The sequence below is a fragment of the Culicoides brevitarsis genome, chromosome 2 (assembly GCF_036172545.1).
Source record: "Culicoides brevitarsis isolate CSIRO-B50_1 chromosome 2, AGI_CSIRO_Cbre_v1, whole genome shotgun sequence".
NCBI lineage: Eukaryota > Metazoa > Arthropoda > Insecta > Diptera > Ceratopogonidae > Culicoides > Culicoides brevitarsis.
The window spans coordinates 27,938,964-27,955,441 of record NC_087086.1 but is presented as its reverse complement, the minus strand read 5'-3'; the positions used below and the strand labels follow the sequence as shown (position 1 = coordinate 27,955,441).

Here is a 16,478-nt window from a genome sequence, read left to right as displayed (position 1 = left end):
GGTAAAAATAGCTTCTTAATATAAATTTTTGATATATTTTAAATTAAAATATATATGTATATTTTTTTAAATTGTTTATTCAACTAAAATTTAAAAATTATTATTTTTTTTTTAATTTTTTAAAAAAATAAAATTTTATTTTTATTATTTTTATTATTATTTTATTAAACTTTATTTTAATTTTAATTTAAATTAATTTTAATAATTAATTAATTTATTAATTAAATAATTTTTTTTAAAATTTTTTTTTTTTTTATATTTTTTAAAAAATAAAGCTTTTAAATTTATTTAAAAAAAAAAAAATAAATAAAAATAAATTTCAAACTTCCTATAAAAATTTTATATTTCCTTTGAAAATTTTTCTCACAAAAAAATAATAAAATTGGCAAATAAATTATCTATAAAAAATTGAAAAGGTCTCAAAAACATGCCATATGGTCCCACTGGGCACAGAACACAAGAACTCTGGTAATCTAATGAAAAGTGAACAACTTACCGGAAAATACATTCCTTGCGGGGGAAGAAAATATGCTCCGGAGCCCCACAGTTTGACTGATTTTAACGTTAACTGGTGTCACGAAAAAATTACTGGAAATATTTATTTATTTATTTTAATTTATTTTATTTTTCACTTTTTTTCTACTTTTCACGAAAAAAATATTTTCTTTTGATTATTATTTATGAACTTTTTTTTCTTTTTTTTTTAGATTTTCATTTCTCGCCCGTTTCTGGCGGTCATTCAATTTCTTTGCTCCACAAAAAAAATATTTCTACAGCTTGATTATTAAAGGAAACACCAATTTATTTTGTTTTAATTGATTCAATTGATGATGAATTGAATAGAAAGAAGACGATGATGGCGAACCCGTCTATTCCCGTATGTTATTTCGCTGTATTTTATTTTTTTTTTCCGAGATAATTGAGTGAATGTGTGTGTCGTGCTGTATTTTGTATTATTTCAGAGATAAATATAACAATTTTTTTACATCGAAAAAAGACTCGCTAAGCAGACGACCGAAAAGAGACTGAAAAACATATGAATGAAAAGAACAGTATCCCCCCATTTATTTTGATGCACATACACACACACACGCCGCCATTCTGCGAACGCACGAGACGACACGACGAGAGTTCTGCCATACAACGACGAGAGATGGGTACGAGAACAGCCTGGGAGATTGCCTGCCTGCGACTACGCAGATGTGTAGCAAAGTTAAAAATGGATGAGGATATACGTCGGTCGTAAAATCATCTCACGTCGTCGTCGTCGTTGTCGTTCTTCTCGTGTTTTTGTTCTCTTGCGGACCGTATGGGAACGTTCTCTGCATTTATGATGATGTTGACGATGATGGTAGAGAGGAAAATTATTTTATGATTTTTTTTTTTAGAATTCTCAAAACGAGACTTTCCTCTAAGTCTTTCTCTTTCTCCGTCGTTGCAACACCGAAAAATCACTGAAATGCGTCTCAGAAGGTGCAACGACGACGACGACGGAAAATAAAAACAGACGAGTTCGCCATCCGCCAGTCGCGGTCCCGAAAATTAATTTCCCACTAATTGTCAACTTACAAAACAAAAACTAAAAGAAATGACGCGTAAATGCTCCTTTTGCGTTCGTTCCTCTTCAAATTTTTGGTGATGCGGATGTTCCACGAGCGACGATTCAATCGATTTGAGGATTCTTGTTGTGCGTCACCACACCCGAAAATACGATTTTGGTTCTTTTTTCAGAATTTCATCCCTTTTTTGCTTTGATTTTTTTTTTGTGATGCAATTTCGCGTTGTGTTCTTTGTTGGTTCGCACACAAAAAATTTACTTTTTTATTTTTAAGGAGTAAAAAAATAGGATTTTTTGGAATTTCTTGTTTTGATATCACAATTCAAGCAGCTTTCTGCTTGTTTTTAAATTGATTTTTACTGTTTTTTTACTGCCTAGGAGAGTACAGAAGAGTATTCTACAATTAAATTCTTGGAGCTCGCAAATTTTTTTGGCTATCTCGACTATTGTAAGCTCAGTACTGTCGTTGCGTGCTGCATTCTGTACGGGAGGTATGGGTTTGACAAGCACAGGCGACGACATGGGTGTGCGACATCGTGCAAAAGAGGGGTTGGAAGTTAAGGGAAATTAATTGCACGAGTTTCGGAATTTTTTCCGGTTTGAAGTCTTTTGAGAGATCAAAAATATGTTTTTTTGGACAATTTTTTAATTAAAAAGCAGACAAATATTGAAAAATTGTCTTTTAGAGTAATTTTTGGCCAATTTTCTTTCAAAGTTTTTTGAAATTCGAACTTTTTTTTAAATTTTGAGTAAAAAAATTAATAATTTTGAAAGAAAATTTGTTCAAATTTTATTAAAAAAATGTTTATGATGAGATACTAACACTTTTTAAAAGTTATTAAGAGAATATTTTTGAACTTTTGAAACATTTCAAACATCAAAAGTTAATTCTTTTACAAAAATTAGAAATTAACGGAACTAAAATGGGCATAAAATTACCGAAAAACTACATTTTTAGAAATAAAATAAATTTTGAGAGACCAAAAAATACATTTTTTTTTTTGTTTAAAATAAGCCACAAAAAATATAAAAAAAAATTTAAAAATTGTCTCTTAGACTTATTTTTGGTCATTAAAATGTTAAGAAATTTTTTAAAAAGGTACTTAAATGGTACAAAACGATTGAAAAATTTATTTTTAACTCATTTTCGATCGAATTTTAATCAAAACTTTTTAAATTTAAAAATATTTTCATTTTTTTTATTCCAAAAATTATTAATTTTAAAAGAAAATTTGTTCACTTTTCATAAAAATCAACTTTTGAACCTCTACAAAGGCCCTTCCGGGGCTAATTTTTGTTCTTTGAAAGACTTCAGATAACAAAAAATGTTTTTCTTGTCAACATTTAACGCTAAAATATTCCAAAAGGCTAAAAATTGCCTTACAGTCAATTTTCTACCAAAAAAAAATTAAATTTGAAGATTTTTCAAAAATTTTAGCCTCTAAAATTTTTTTAATTTTTTTTATTAATTAATTCAAAAATTTAAAATTAATTTAATAATTCAAAATTTTAAATTTTTTTTTTATTAATTTTAATTTTTAATTAATTTTTTTAAAATTTAAATTTTTAAATTCAATGGCCTTAATTTAATTAATTTTAAAATTTTTAGATCTTAAAACTCATAATTTTGAAAATAAATTGTTCAGTTATCATTTGAATGAATTTTTGGAAAATTTTTAAATATTGAAAAAAGATCCACCAAACAAAATTTTTAAACTTTCATTAAATTTCAGAGCACATAAAATTCTTTTTCTGCCAAAATTATGACTCTAACGGCCTTAATTTGCCATTAAACTTAATTTTTGAGCCAATTTTCTCTCTTATTTCATGCCCGATGATCAAAATTGACTCAAAGAACTTTAATTTTATCTTAACAATTGACTTCAAGCCCATCAAATCATTCTTAAAAAGTTATTTTTTTACCAATTTTCTTCTGAATTCAATCTCTTAGCACGCTGTACTCACCTAAAAAATAATTTAAAATTCAATTTTGATGAAAACATACTGAAAATCCTTCAAAATTACACAAAATTTATGAAAATCTTACAATTCAGTATTTCTCACAAGCAATCAAAGATCCGAAAAAATCAAAATTTTCATTAAAACTCCAATACTCGGTATTGAAATTTTTTTAAAAGACGTTATACCGCTTCTTCAGACCAAAATTCATCAAAATTAAGCCTTCAATAACTCAAATACTTCCTTTTTAACTCAATTCCAGCTAAATTTTCGCGATCCTTCACCTCGCATGCGATCCAAATTCCAAGAAAAACGACCATCTTGCCATTTTTTGCGTTGCGGGACGACACAACATTCAATTTTTCGTCGTACTTACCCAAATTTCGTGGTTGATTTGCTTCCATTCCTGATTCATTTCCAGCAAGATCAGGTACCGATGTATGTCCTGCAAATTCCACATCGGAAAAAAGCGCTAAAAACTACAAAAAATCTAAAAATTTACGCCAGCGAAATGTTCCGTAGCACAGCTATCGTTGATGTGAGCAACGTGCGCGTGCAGATTTAAAATTCCAAGAAATTGGATCGCGTCGAGAACGGATCGACAATCGGAATTGATGTCAACAAAATCGTAAACAAATCACTTTGCCGGGGAAAAATTGCTGTTTTTACGAGTTTTTCGCGGAAAATCAAGATGAAAATCGCTGTGGAGGGCTGCGCTCATGGCGAACTCGAGAAAATTTATGACGTCATCGCGGAATTGGAACAGCAACAAAATGTAAAAGTGGATTTGTTGATTTGCTGCGGCGATTTTCAGAGTACCCGGAATCTGGATGACTTGGATTGTATGGCGGTGCCGCCGAAACATCGCGATATTTGTACTTTTTACAAGTAAATTTGTCAATTTTTAATGAATTTCGTTAATTTTTGTTGATTTTTTAGGTATTACAACGGGGAAAAACGCGCCCCAATGCTGACTTTGTTCATCGGCGGCAATCACGAAGCTTCGAATTACTTGCAGGAGCTTCCGTATGGCGGATGGGTCGCTCCCAACATCTATTACATGGGCTATGCGGGCGTCGTGAACGTCAACGGGGTCCGAATTGCAGGAATTTCCGGCATTTACAAGGCTCACGACTATTTCCGGGGACATTTTGAGGCGGCACCATACAATGACAGCACTCTTCGGTCCGTTTATCACCAACGCCAGCTCGAGGTTTTCCGTCTTTCACAACTTACGCCCAAAATTGACGTTTGTATCTCGCATGATTGGCCTCTGGGAGTCACAAAATACGGAAATGTCGGGCAACTCATACGTTTTAAGCCATTTTTCCGGGATGAAATCGAGAATAACACTCTTGGAAGTCCTCCGTGTGAAGAATTACTGCACAAATTGAGGCCAAAATATTGGTTTTCCGCACATTTGCATTGTAAATTCTCGGCAGTGGTGCCGCATGACGAAGAAGGAAGCGAAACAAAGTTCCTGGCGCTCGATAAATGTCTCCCGAAACGAAGATTTTTACAGCTTTTGGACATTGAAGAGCCCGAAAATGCTGAAAAGGGATTTTTCTACGATTTGGAGTGGTTGACGGTGCTGAGTCAGACAAATTCCTTACTCAGTGTGCAACGAACGCCGAATTACATGCCCGGTCCGAACGGAAATGAGCGTTTCGACTTTCGCCCCACGGAGGACGAGATGAAAATCGTTCGTGACAAATTCCCGGATCTTCGTATCCCGGAAAATTTCCAAAAAATCAGTCCCGCCTACAATCCGAACGACAATCGGCGTCACGGAACGATGCCAGAAGCGCAAGTTAACATGCAAACGACCACTTTTTGTGACAAACTCGGCATCGATGATCCTCTAAGTCTCGTTTTATTGCTTTCCGGCAAGGAACTCAACTACTCGACGTCGAATATGAGTCACGAGGAGACTCCTGCGTCAACGTTGGACGACACAGGAAACGTTTCTGGCAATTTTTCACCGCCTCCAGCAAGTGATTTGCCAAAACCCGTATGGATGATGGAAGATCGCAGCGGAGATCCCGACAAAATTGACTTGGATGACGACGATGAGGACGAAGCAGCGCTCGCGGAAGCTTTCACAGCGAAATATTCGACGCCATTCAAGTCAGTTTTAGGCTTAAGCTCGGAAACGAAACCAGCTTCGACGCCAAATCGCATGAAAATGACACTGCCAAGTCCGAAATTCGAAAGTTGTTTGGGCACAAATGCGGAAAGTGTCGAAAAAAAGATGCCTGAAAGTGTCGAAGAGGAAGCGACGCCCGTGAAAAAGTTCAAAAGACGAAATCAGGAGATTTATGCGACTCCCAGTGATGAATGACGTACAAAAAATTAATAAAAAAATATTTTTTTCGTAAATGCGAGTTAATTTTTTAGTCAAAAAAAGTTATAGGATGTCCCTTTTATCCGTTTCTGGCAACTCGAATGGCTCAACATCACAGTAGTACGAATATGGTGCACGTATTTTCTCCAAATACAGTTTTTCGGTATCGCCGGTGCGTTCAACGACTCTTCGGTAGAACGAACATTTTCGATTTCCGCCGATATCTTCGTCGTACGGAGGACTTAGGACATCAAAAAAGGCTGCATTTCCCTCGATTGCTTGAATTTCATGGAAATTACTGTCGCTTGGGGTTAAACAAGCAGCTGGTGAGTCAGGTGATAAAATCTAAAAATTTAAAAAATTAAGATTTTGTACGAAGAAATGTCAAAAATTTACTTACTTTACTTTCTCCTTTGGAAACTTCGAATCGTTGTCCCATCTGAACATTCATCGGATCAACTTGGTCGTCAATTTTTGTGTAACTTCGAATTTTTACACGTCCGTTAATGACTTTTAACAAGCCAGTGATGTCGGGATGATCGTGCAGAGGCATCGTACTTTAAAAAAAATTTAATTTTAATCAAAAATTCTAAAAAAAATAATTTTTTCTCTTACTATCCATTCCTCAAGATGAAAACTGTCAGTGTAAAAGTCTCCGATTCATAAATATTTACAAAAGTACATGGAGCTTTTCCTTCCGCTGCGAATGTTTTCGCCGACATCAACTCGGGATCGAGAAAATTTTGTAAGCCATTCACCAATTCTCGTAATTGCAAGAAGTTCTTTTGATATGTTGCGAGATTTTTTGGCTCGAAGGTCTGTCGTGCCTGCCGGATGATTCTCGAAAGCATAGAAGTCATTGTCTTTGACTTCCGTGAGAGTTTTGAGCCAATTTTCGAAGCGAGTTTGGTATATTGTGAAATCAAAACAAAATAAATTTATGAATGGTGAGTGATTTTCTGGGTAAAACGGTGAAATGGAGGTTTGTTTTTGGTTGAAAGATGTACTTCTAAAGCGTTTCGTTGGGAAAAGTTACGTTGAAGAGGATGGTTGTCCGTCAGAGTTGTCCGTGATTATACAAATTATTTTTTGAAGGAATATTTTTTAAGTCACCATAATTTGTTTTATTTGAATTAAGAACTTTCATTAATTAAAACAGTTTGAATAGAATTTCTTGCCCCGGCAACATTGTGAAATAAATTATTTTGTTAAAAGCTACCTTATGGCATTACAGTACATAATAACATAGTCCGTAAGAAAATTTTACAAATTTATGATGAGCATGACAAGAAATTCTTTTAAATTGTGCTTTTGCTAATCGTTTTTCTTTTGTACAAAATGTTTCTGTATAAGCTGTTTTTTATTCTGTTAGCTGTCTCAAAACTATCATATTGGTATACGTCGGGTTCCCTAATTCCTTACAGATCCAGTCAGCTTATAGGTTTTTTTCAAATAATTTATTATAACATTCTTTCATTTTTTACACAACAAGCAATGTGCGTGTCACAATTTTTTGAGGTACAGGGTCACAGCTTATAGGTAATTTGCATAATTAATTTATTAACACGTTCTTGAAAAATCTGTAGAGCAAACTAATGACTTCTAATAAAAAAGGCGACATAATTTACGTTATATTTAAAACTACTTAGTAGTTTATATCACACTGACTGATACATATCGAAATCCATATAAGCTTAACGATGATGGATCAGCTTTATTATTCAATATCTATTGGTTTTTCATGTCCATATCCTCAGTTGTTTCTTTTTTTCTGATTGATCACGTTGGTGCTCAAATCTTTGTTCTTCGTTTGTTTTAACAAAAAGATGGTATAGTAAAGTGTATCTAATTTCTCAAGATTTTCATTAATGAACTCTTTTATTTGTTTTCTTCTTCACAAGTTCTTACACAATTCTTCTGGTCAATTATTTACACTCCCATAATTTGATATAAAATTTGAGTTTAAAAGCATTAAAATCTGTAAAATAAATAAAATAAGAAAATAAATAATTAAATAAGAAATAATTATACTTACTTTTCTTAAAGCGATAAAAAAATTTCCCTTAGGTAAATAATTCATAAAATGCGCTCACCTCATTCCGTCACACAAAAGTCTTTCCCAACTTGTTGTTTAGAACATCATCGTATCAAATTTTTTATTTGAATTTTTTTATAATTATTATTAAATAGTGTTGTTTTAGATAAGAAAATTTAGTAAAATCCTGTAAAAAACACATCCTAGATAGTAAAATTGTAAGTGAACCATAAAAAACCGTTGCAAGAAAAGGCAAAATCACGCAAAACAACAAAGTGCAAGCTTTGCAGGGGCGTTTTTTTCGCATTCAATGACCACATACGACGACGTCGACGATGTACACATATGAGCGATAAATTAACGCAATTTTTTTACAACAATCATATTTCCTCATTATCTAATTTAATTTTTGTGTCATCTTGTCGCACTTTTATTGAGTTAGCAGTGCAACTGTTGTTTTGTGCGGTGACAAGGAGAGAGGAGCGAGAGACTCGTGAAAAAAAATAATAAAATACGCTCTGCAGTGAGTCATAAATTCAAATCTCATTTCTCGGTCAACTCATAGGTGGAAGTACCTTATTTGGACTCAATTTAACAATGCATACGCCATAAATTTGTTGTTGTTGTTGTTTATGTTTTTTTACGAGTATGAAAATTTTTTGTGTTGAAGAAGGTCGAGATTTCTATTTATTGCCGTGTCGCACGAGAGTCGTTGTCGTCGTCCACAAAGAAATTTTTGGAATTTTTTTTTATCAAGGGTGGGCGGAAATCGTTGTTTTGTCGTTCTTGAATGAATGTGAATTAACGTGGATCGTGGATTGTGGCGACGCAAATCCGTTAAAATAGCGTTCATTGTGAAAGTGTGTTTTTAGTGAGTTTAAGCAGCAGCATAAATGTGTCATATGCATAAATCGAGTGATTTGCCTTTCGTGACAAATCATAATAAATTCATACAAACATCTCAACAATTCCATATTATTATTCAATTTGTAGGTTTTTTCATATACACCGCCACAGTTGTTAATCTATCGTCGCGCACGTAGCAAAAAAATAAAAATTAAACGTAAATATGGGAAAATTGTTAAGTATCTTGGCTTACACGAGCACACATGAGAACGAGAAAACTTCCGACATATTTCTGGACTTTGAGAACTGCGTGCCGAGCGTCAGTGAAAAGCGCGTTTTTGAGGAGGTCGAACACGTTCTGCGGCAATCCGATGGCATTTTGGAGGAGATACAGTGCTACAAGGGCGCCGGAAAAGAAATCCGTGAGGCAATTAGCAACGTGAGTCCGGAAGTGCAGGAAAAGGCATGGACTGCCGTGGTGCCGCTTGTGGAAAAGTTAAAACGTTGCTTCGATCATTCGATTGAGCTGGAACGCGTTGTTCCGATTCTGTTGGAGGAGCTGGTGGGCGGCAATCGTACGCCGCGACAACATTTGGAGGAACAACAAGCACTAGTCAAACAGCTGGCCGAAATTCTGGAATTTGTGTTGAAATTTGATGAGTATAAGGTGAGAAAATTTTTAAAAAATTTAAATTTTTAAGAGATATTTTACATTTTTACTTACCAAATTTTTGTGAAAATTTTATTTTTAATTTTTTACATAAAAATTTGGCTAAAAATTGAACTATATTTAACGAAAAAAATAAAAATTTGCAATTTGAAATATTTAAAAATTTTTTTAAATTCCTAAATTTTTTTTATTAAAAATTGGCAGAAATTTGTAATTTTAAGGTTCAAAAATACTAAAAAAAAATTGGTAGAAACTCAAAATTTTACCGAAATTCTGAATTATATTTTTTAAAAATTTGAAAAAGATTTAAATTTATTAATTTATTAAAAATTTTATTTTAAAAATTTTATAATTAATTAAATACATTAATTTTAATTAATTAAAATTAAATTGAATTTAATTAAAATAAATAATTTCAGTAAAATTAATTAATTTAAAAATTAAATTAAAATTTAATTAATTTAAAAAATTAAAAATTTAAAAAAAATAATAAATTAATTAATTTAATTAAAATTAAAGTTTATTAAATTATTTTTAACATTTTTTAGAACAAAAAATTGGTAAAAAAAATTAATAATTATTTTTTTTTTCCTAATTTTTTGGTTTAAAAAATGTGAAATAATTTTTAAATAATTTTAATATTTTTTTCTTTTTAGATGAAAACACCCGCAATACAAAACGACTTTAGTTACTATCGGCGCGTCGTGAGCCGACAACGCTTAGATGCGAACAACGCTGTGATACCATCGGATTTGGCCAACCGAATGTCTCTCTTCTACGCTCACGCAACCCCCATGCTGAAGGTTTTGAGCGAAGCCACTTCGAGATTCGTCGAACAACATTCAAGTGATACAGAAAACACCACAGAAACGCTAGGTAAGCATTTAAAAATAACAAAAAACGTCATTTCCTGACTCGTTATCTCTGGAATTTTTCAGGTACGATGGCAAAAGTATGTTTACGGATGCTGGAAAATCCAAATCTCTTGCGACAATTAACGCGAGAGGAAACACAACTTCTTGTTTTGCGAGTCATGGTAAGTTTTTATCACCTTTTTTTCGATTCAATGTCAATGACGTCATTTTTTTTCTTGTAGGTCGGCTTAGTAATTCTCTACGATCACGTTCATCCGGATGGCGCATTCAAGAAAAATTCGCATGTCGATGTCAAGGGATGCGTTAAGCTGTTGCAAGCACAGCCGCCAGCCAAGTCAGAACCGCTCTTGAATGCCTTGCGGTACACCACGAAGCACCTCAACGAGGAAAATACACCAAAAAATATCAAAAACTTATTAGCGGCGTAAGGAACTCACTCGCCCCAGTTTCATCAAATCCAGTTGATTATTATTAGATTAGACGAAAAGGCGAAGAAATTTTCTCCCAGTTGTTGTTTTATCTTGTTTTTTGCGTCGATAAACGATTATATCTAGCATGATAGCGAAGAAAAAAAATATTATGGCAAAAATTGTTAAATAAATTTTGAGATAACGGCCTGTAAATTAATTGGCCTCTCTCTCAAAAAAGCTTTAATCCAGTTAAGTTTGTTTTTTTTCAACTTTCTTCTTTTTTTATGAATAAATAGTTAGTTAAAAAAAATATTTAGCAGTAGATAGCTCTTAAGTCTCTAAATAAAAAAAAATTAATTAAGTCTTTTTATATCAGAAAACTTTAAATAAGTCAAAATTATTTTTTAAGAAAGCACGCGACAAATCACAACTCACCCTATATGAAAAAATTTTGTTATAAAAACTTTTTAAATATAAAATGTTAACTATACAACAAGAGATGTAAGCTTTTGATATTTATCCGCTATATGACTGTCGCTCACTTTTTATTGAATAATATGTGCTTTAAACAATAAAAAAATAAAATTAAATAAATTAAAAAAAGGAATTCCTTTGAAATGAAAAAAAAAATTGATTTAAAAAAAAGGTTTAAAAAAATATGTTAAGAAATATGGACCAAAACAATAAAAAATAAAATAAAAATTGAACAAAAACGACGACAAATAAACGCACACAACAGTCAAAAACTGCCATTTAAAATGAAATTTTGTCTCAAATCTTAATATTTATGAAATGCTATTTAGTGGAAAGGGTGGACATGAAAAAAATAATTATTTAAAAAATTTTTTTTAAATAAAATTATTAAAAATTAATTATTTTTCTGAATTAAAAAATTATCAAAAAAGCACAAATAAGGTAAAAAAATCAGAAAAATAATTTTTTAACAGGCTTGTATGCAAAATATTTTTTTTAAATATGAAAAACAAGAAATAAAATAATTAAAATTTAATTGAGAAATTTTAATTATTTTTTTTACAATTTCAAAAAAATATTTAATTGAAAAAATAATTTTTAAAAAATTACTATCATTTTATTTATTTATTTTTTAAAAATTTCATTGAAAATTAAAAAATAATTAAAGTTTAAAAAATTAATATTTTTTATTATTTTTTCTAAAAAAAAATTGTTAAAAAGAAAAAATTAGATTTCAAAAAAATTAAAAATAAATAGATAAAAAAATTAATTAAAATATGAATTTTCAGTAAAGAAAATAATTTAAAAAAAAATATTTTAAATTAATTTGTTACATAAAAGAATAAATTTAAAAAATTAAAATTCAGATAAAAAAATAAATTAAAAATATAAATTTTCAGTAAAGAAAGTAATTCAGTTAGAAAAAAAATCAAAAAAAAAATTGTTACGTTTATTACAAAAAAAAAAAATTAAAAAAAAAATCAGATAAAAAATCAATTTAAATATAAATTTTTATTAAAAATAATAAAAAATATTTTGGATAGAAAAAAAAATTTAAATTAATTATTAATTAATTTTAATCAATTTTTTCTAAATAATATTTTGAAAGATAAAATCTTAAATTATTTTCATGTCCACCCGCTAAAATAACAAAATTCAATACTATTCAATAAACAATAACGATAAACTTTGTCCGTATGAATAAATTAAATAAATAATAATAAACAATAAAATAGTAAAAATTTAGATCACATTTGTATATCAAGCCGTTATCAATGGACTCATGTCTGACTTTATTAATATTACAAAAAAATAGTTAAATAAATGGAAAAAATATCAATAAATAAAAATATATGTCAAACCAAAGGAAAAAATGAGTTTCTAAAGTAAAAACATTGATGCGTCATAAATTCCTTAAAATTCACGTGAGTATCGATTTCATCATAAAAGTAAATAGTTTGTACGAAAATTAAAAAAAAACGGCATAGGTCAAGGTCTCGTGATTAAAATTCTGTTATACCTACATTTTCTACTGATAAGACCCTCATCGTCAAACAATTGTAAATAAATAAATCATTCACTTTTGCGCGACGAACCAAAGTAGACCTGTAATAATTATTAAAAATGTTGCGTTTCCTGTTTTTAGCTTTTTTAGTGAATTTTTCGCATGGATTATTGTCCCCGAGCAGAAAAGCACTTCCGGGAGAGGCTCCTTTTATGGTTCGGATTTCTGATGGCAGACAATTTTGCGGTGGAACGTTGATTCGTGACAAGTAAATAGAAATTTTTATTTATTTTTTAAAAATTTTTCATGAAAATTTTAATTTTTAGCATCGTTCTCACCGCTGGTCACTGCGCTCGAGCCTCCCAAGCTGGTTTCGTGTCTGTCACCGCTGGCACCAATTACGTCAATTCCCCCGGAAAAGGTCAAAAACACTACGCCGAGCAATTACTTCCGCATGCGAACTTTTCCGTGGGTGCAAATGGCGTTCAAGCCTACAACGATATCGCTTTAATTAAGCTTTCGACGCCTTTTGAGCTGAATTCCGACGTGCAACCGATCAGCTGGGCAAATGTCAGTCTCGAACGGGACTCCGTCATGTTTGGCTTTGGTTACAATGACTTTCATATGCCAGCGCAGTACCTCAGGGCGATTAACGTGACTTTCATTGAGGAGCCCAAATGTGTGGAAATGTTGGCAAAAACCATCACGAAGAGTGTCAAAGAAAATTACGAGCTTTGTGCGGAAAAATGTGCCTGTAATGGCGATTCTGGAAGCCCGTTGATCCAAAAAGACGAGAATGGGGAAGCAAAAATTGTTGGAATTGCCTCGTGGTTGGCCGATGACTTGTATGGATGCACCACACCGCCAGCTGTCTTCCTAAAAGTTGCGGAATTCGAAGATTGGATTACGGAAAAATTGAAAGATTTGGAAATTTCGAACAAAATTAGCACGGAAAGTAGTGAAAAAAAGAGTTATCGAACTACTCGACATCTAGCAAGATATTTTTAAAAAAATTTTGAGCACTTTTATTGCAAAAAATAATTAAAATTAAAATTAATTTATCGAATCTCTTGAAAAATCGCTTGGATCGCATCGAATAACGTTAAAACTAATGAAATTTGTGAATACTTCGCAAATGTCTTCTCAAACCGGAACAGTGCCATAAGGTTCTCGTCTCACTTGCTTGATAAAACAGACTTAATGATCTCCCGCAAAAGCCACAATCGTGTCGTGCCTTCCAAATCTTCTTGTTATACAGTACCAATTTCGTCGCTTTCGTTGCTTTTTGTAAATCTAATTTAGTTTTTTCGTCAGATGCGGGTTTGAGTGATGCATAAAGGCTCCAAATGACGTCTCTGACTTGATTTCGAGAGACAGAAATGTTTTCCGGGGTTGCCGGTACAAGAATGGTGTTTGTTGGAGCTCGCTTCGTCTTGATGCTCCGACGAAGTTTGCGAGGAGATCCACTTTTGTTGCTTTTTTCCGTGTCTCCGTCATCGTTGGAGTCGGTATCCATTAATTCATCGCCGCTCGAAGTTTTTTCATCTGAAGGCTCCGTGCTAGAACTTGATTTTCTTGCGTCTGAAATCCGAGATTTTGACGTTTTTCTCAATTTTTCTGCAGATTTCGGCTTTTTTGGCGACATTTCTGACTCTTTATCACTTTCAGAATCCCTTTCCTCCTTCAATCCCTTTAATTCCAGCAGTTCGCAGCCCTCCACAAAGTCCGCATACTCGCAAAGTGGCACCCGAATCTCGCCGTTGTACACAAACTCAATGATATATCTCATCGTTTGGGGTCGGATGTCGGGCAAAAGTACCACCGGGCACGGATACGGCATCGCAGCTTCCAACATTCGCCACAAAAATTCACTCGATGCCGCGAAAATGGCTTTGTGACATCGAAACTCGAACAAATCCGGGCCACATTGCAGCAGCAAGTCGTACGTTAAAGAGTTTTCGTCTTTTGTGTCATGGAAGAGCTGTTGGGACACCGTCGAGGCCTGAATTTCGTTGTGAAGCTGGACAGAGTGAATTTTCATCTTGAGTGTTTAACTTGAAGTGACATCGACCGGTTTGATCAAAACAAAAAATGAGATAAGCCAATCAAAGTGAAGGAGGATAGGGTTGCCAAGTGTGTGTTTTTTTGCAAGGATGATCTCCTCTGAACAGGAAAAAAATTAAAATAAGAATTTTAAAAAAGAATTTTTTTTATTTTTCATAAATTTCAATTGAAAACTTATAAAAAGTTTTTTGTAACAAATAAAATTTAATGAAATTTATAATTTATGAAAATTTCCATTAAAAAAATTTTTTTAAAGAATTTTTGGATTTTTTTTTATTAATATTTGAATTTAAAATTTTTTGTATACAGAACTAGAAAATAAATTTAAATTTCACTGTTTAAAAGTTTAAAAAAATTAGTTAAAACTTTAAAAAATTCGTAATAAGCCGTCACTTTATTCAAAATATTGAGACTTTTTTATGAGTTTGAAACTCGAGAAATACCTTCCTTTTAATTAGATTTAAATTATAACAAAATATTTATTTGAAATATAAAATCAAAAATAAATTATTATTAAATAATTACAAAAAAAAAATAAATTTTTAAAATAATTGTAATAAAATTTTAATCAAAAAAAATTTATGAAAAAAAAAATGTTTTTTCAAATTTCTTTGAAATTTTCTTTTTTCTTTAAAAAAATAATATTTTTCTATATTTTCTAAAAAATTTAATTAAATTTCAATTATTTAAAAATTTTCGTTTGAACTTTTATAAATTTTTCAAAAATTTTTTTTTTTTTTATTTTTTTTTTTTAATTTTAATTTTTCATAATAAATAAATACATGATGCACTGTAAAAAATAATACTGAAGAACAAAAAAATATGGGTATAAACTACAAAACACTCAAATTTTTGGTGAATTCTAAGAAAATATTTTTTTTTGAATTGAAAAAAAAAATTTTTAATTTACCACTTAAATAAGGCTTAAAATACTTCATACTTTCAATTATTTGATAATATATTAAATTAAAAAAAATAATTTAATTTTTTTACGTTAAAAATTTAAAGAACAAACAAAATTTAAACAATAAAAATTATCTTTCAAAAAATTTTGAAATTACAAATTACAGAATTATGGTAAGCGACAAGCGTGTTTCTTGTTTACTAATCGGTTTGTCTGATCGGAATTGTTCTTGGCAAAGTGGAATACTTGACCAGAAGTGTTAATATTCGATAGTTTTTTGATAGAAGTGGATTTTTTCGGCATTTTAGTGAACGAATAAATAAAATTATTAACTCATAAACTTTTTTCCAATTCATTTATTTAAATTTGTTTTATTTCACAATTTATTTTACAACTTTTTTATTTATCTTTTGTAGTTATCTGCATTAAATCGGGCATCTGCGCTTGGAAGCCGACGGATGATTGGGGATTCCTTCGCCCTTGAATACCACCTTTGTCAGGTCAAAGTATGTAAGCTGACCTTTTTTATACGTTTCGGCAATCCATTCGACAGTATGAGGGTAGAAACCGATTACTACATTGACGTCCTTCTTGTTCTCTGATTCGGTGCTAGAAAATATGACCGCTCCTCCGCAGTGCATTCCGGAATTTTCTCTCTCCAATTTTGTGAAAAATGCATGATCATCCTCGATGGCTCTTCCCTGTCTTTATTTTATTTAGATTGTCAATTTATTGTATATTAGATTTTAGACTTTTAAAATGGGTCTACGGACTTTATTTTTTTGATTTTCATTTGAAGCGGCCTACAAGTAAAATTTAAATAAAAATTTAATTA

The 16,478-nt window shown here is 31.2% G+C and overlaps 6 protein-coding genes across 14 annotated transcripts in view; 3 read left to right on the top strand and 3 right to left on the bottom strand.

Moving 5' to 3' along the window:
- The window catches only part of LOC134831267 (RNA binding protein fox-1 homolog 2), a 67,039-nt gene extending 65,038 nt beyond the window's left edge, over window positions 1-2,001 (bottom strand). For 8 of the 9 annotated variants that reach the window (XM_063844951.1, XM_063844947.1, XM_063844953.1 and 5 more), the window contains exons 1-2: window positions 1,570-2,001; window positions 497-588 (exon numbers count right to left, since the gene is read on the bottom strand). In XM_063844951.1, the coding sequence (XP_063701021.1) occupies window positions 497-508 (12 nt within the window). In that variant the 5' untranslated portion in view covers window positions 509-588; window positions 1,570-2,001. Of the gene's footprint in view, window positions 1-496; window positions 1,475-1,569 lie in introns of those variants that run through there. The other variant, XM_063844948.1, reaches the window with a different exon arrangement.
- A 2,138-nt stretch (window positions 2,002-4,139) lies between these two features.
- Window positions 4,140-5,982, top strand: LOC134831578 (lariat debranching enzyme). The gene is made up of 2 exons (XM_063845334.1): window positions 4,140-4,405; window positions 4,457-5,982. The coding sequence occupies exons 1-2, from the start codon at window positions 4,209-4,211 to the stop codon at window positions 5,856-5,858; spliced, it is 1,599 nt and encodes a 532-aa protein (XP_063701404.1). The 5' UTR covers window positions 4,140-4,208; the 3' UTR covers window positions 5,859-5,982.
- Window positions 5,925-6,794, bottom strand: LOC134831579 (2-aminoethanethiol dioxygenase). Its single transcript, XM_063845335.1, has 3 exons — window positions 6,477-6,794; window positions 6,262-6,418; window positions 5,925-6,206 (listed from the first exon to the last, which is right to left on the bottom strand). The coding sequence occupies exons 1-3, from the start codon at window positions 6,719-6,721 to the stop codon at window positions 5,925-5,927; spliced, it is 684 nt and encodes a 227-aa protein (XP_063701405.1). The 5' UTR covers window positions 6,722-6,794.
- Window positions 6,795-7,981: 1,187 nt separating this feature from the next.
- LOC134830510 (CYFIP-related Rac1 interactor B) lies at window positions 7,982-11,010 on the top strand. The gene is made up of 5 exons (XM_063844016.1): window positions 7,982-8,114; window positions 8,890-9,409; window positions 10,069-10,288; window positions 10,351-10,448; window positions 10,509-11,010. The coding sequence occupies exons 2-5, from the start codon at window positions 8,966-8,968 to the stop codon at window positions 10,713-10,715; spliced, it is 969 nt and encodes a 322-aa protein (XP_063700086.1). The 5' UTR covers window positions 7,982-8,114; window positions 8,890-8,965; the 3' UTR covers window positions 10,716-11,010.
- Window positions 11,011-12,731: 1,721 nt separating this feature from the next.
- On the top strand, window positions 12,732-13,970 carry LOC134832020 (mite allergen Der p 3-like). Its single transcript, XM_063845904.1, has 2 exons — window positions 12,732-12,943; window positions 13,002-13,970. The coding sequence occupies exons 1-2, from the start codon at window positions 12,795-12,797 to the stop codon at window positions 13,681-13,683; spliced, it is 831 nt and encodes a 276-aa protein (XP_063701974.1). The 5' UTR covers window positions 12,732-12,794; the 3' UTR covers window positions 13,684-13,970.
- Window positions 13,784-14,716, bottom strand: LOC134828885 (longitudinals lacking protein, isoforms H/M/V-like). The gene has a single exon (XM_063841876.1). It carries the CDS (start codon window positions 14,714-14,716, stop codon window positions 13,784-13,786), a length of 933 nt encoding a protein of 310 aa, XP_063697946.1.
- Window positions 14,717-16,478: the final 1,762 nt, after the last annotated feature.

What these genes read in the sequence shown, in the direction of transcription:
- LOC134830510 (XM_063844016.1), top strand. Translation starts at nt 8,966, where the DNA reads ATGGGAAAATTGTTAAGTATCTTGGCTTACACGAGCACACATGAGAAC. An exon ending in TGAAATTTGATGAGTATAAG is followed by an intron (nt 9,410 to 10,068) that starts GTGAGAAAATTT and finishes TTTTCTTTTTAG; the next exon opens with ATGAAAACACCCGCAATACA. An exon ending in AAACACCACAGAAACGCTAG is followed by an intron (nt 10,289 to 10,350) that starts GTAAGCATTTAA and finishes GGAATTTTTCAG; the next exon opens with GTACGATGGCAAAAGTATGT.
- LOC134831579 (XM_063845335.1), bottom strand. Translation starts at nt 6,721, where the DNA reads ATGACTTCTATGCTTTCGAGAATCATCCGGCAGGCACGACAGACCTTC. An exon ending in TTCATCTTGAGGAATGGATA is followed by an intron (nt 6,419 to 6,476) that starts GTAAGAGAAAAA and finishes TTTTTTTTAAAG; the next exon opens with TACGATGCCTCTGCACGATC. An exon ending in TTTCCAAAGGAGAAAGTAAA is followed by an intron (nt 6,207 to 6,261) that starts GTAAGTAAATTT and finishes TTAAATTTTTAG; the next exon opens with ATTTTATCACCTGACTCACC.
- LOC134832020 (XM_063845904.1), top strand. Translation starts at nt 12,795, where the DNA reads ATGTTGCGTTTCCTGTTTTTAGCTTTTTTAGTGAATTTTTCGCATGGA. An exon ending in GGAACGTTGATTCGTGACAA is followed by an intron (nt 12,944 to 13,001) that starts GTAAATAGAAAT and finishes TTTAATTTTTAG; the next exon opens with CATCGTTCTCACCGCTGGTC.
- LOC134831578 (XM_063845334.1), top strand. Translation starts at nt 4,209, where the DNA reads ATGAAAATCGCTGTGGAGGGCTGCGCTCATGGCGAACTCGAGAAAATT. An exon ending in GATATTTGTACTTTTTACAA is followed by an intron (nt 4,406 to 4,456) that starts GTAAATTTGTCA and finishes TTGATTTTTTAG; the next exon opens with GTATTACAACGGGGAAAAAC.
- LOC134828885 (XM_063841876.1), bottom strand. Translation starts at nt 14,716, where the DNA reads ATGAAAATTCACTCTGTCCAGCTTCACAACGAAATTCAGGCCTCGACG.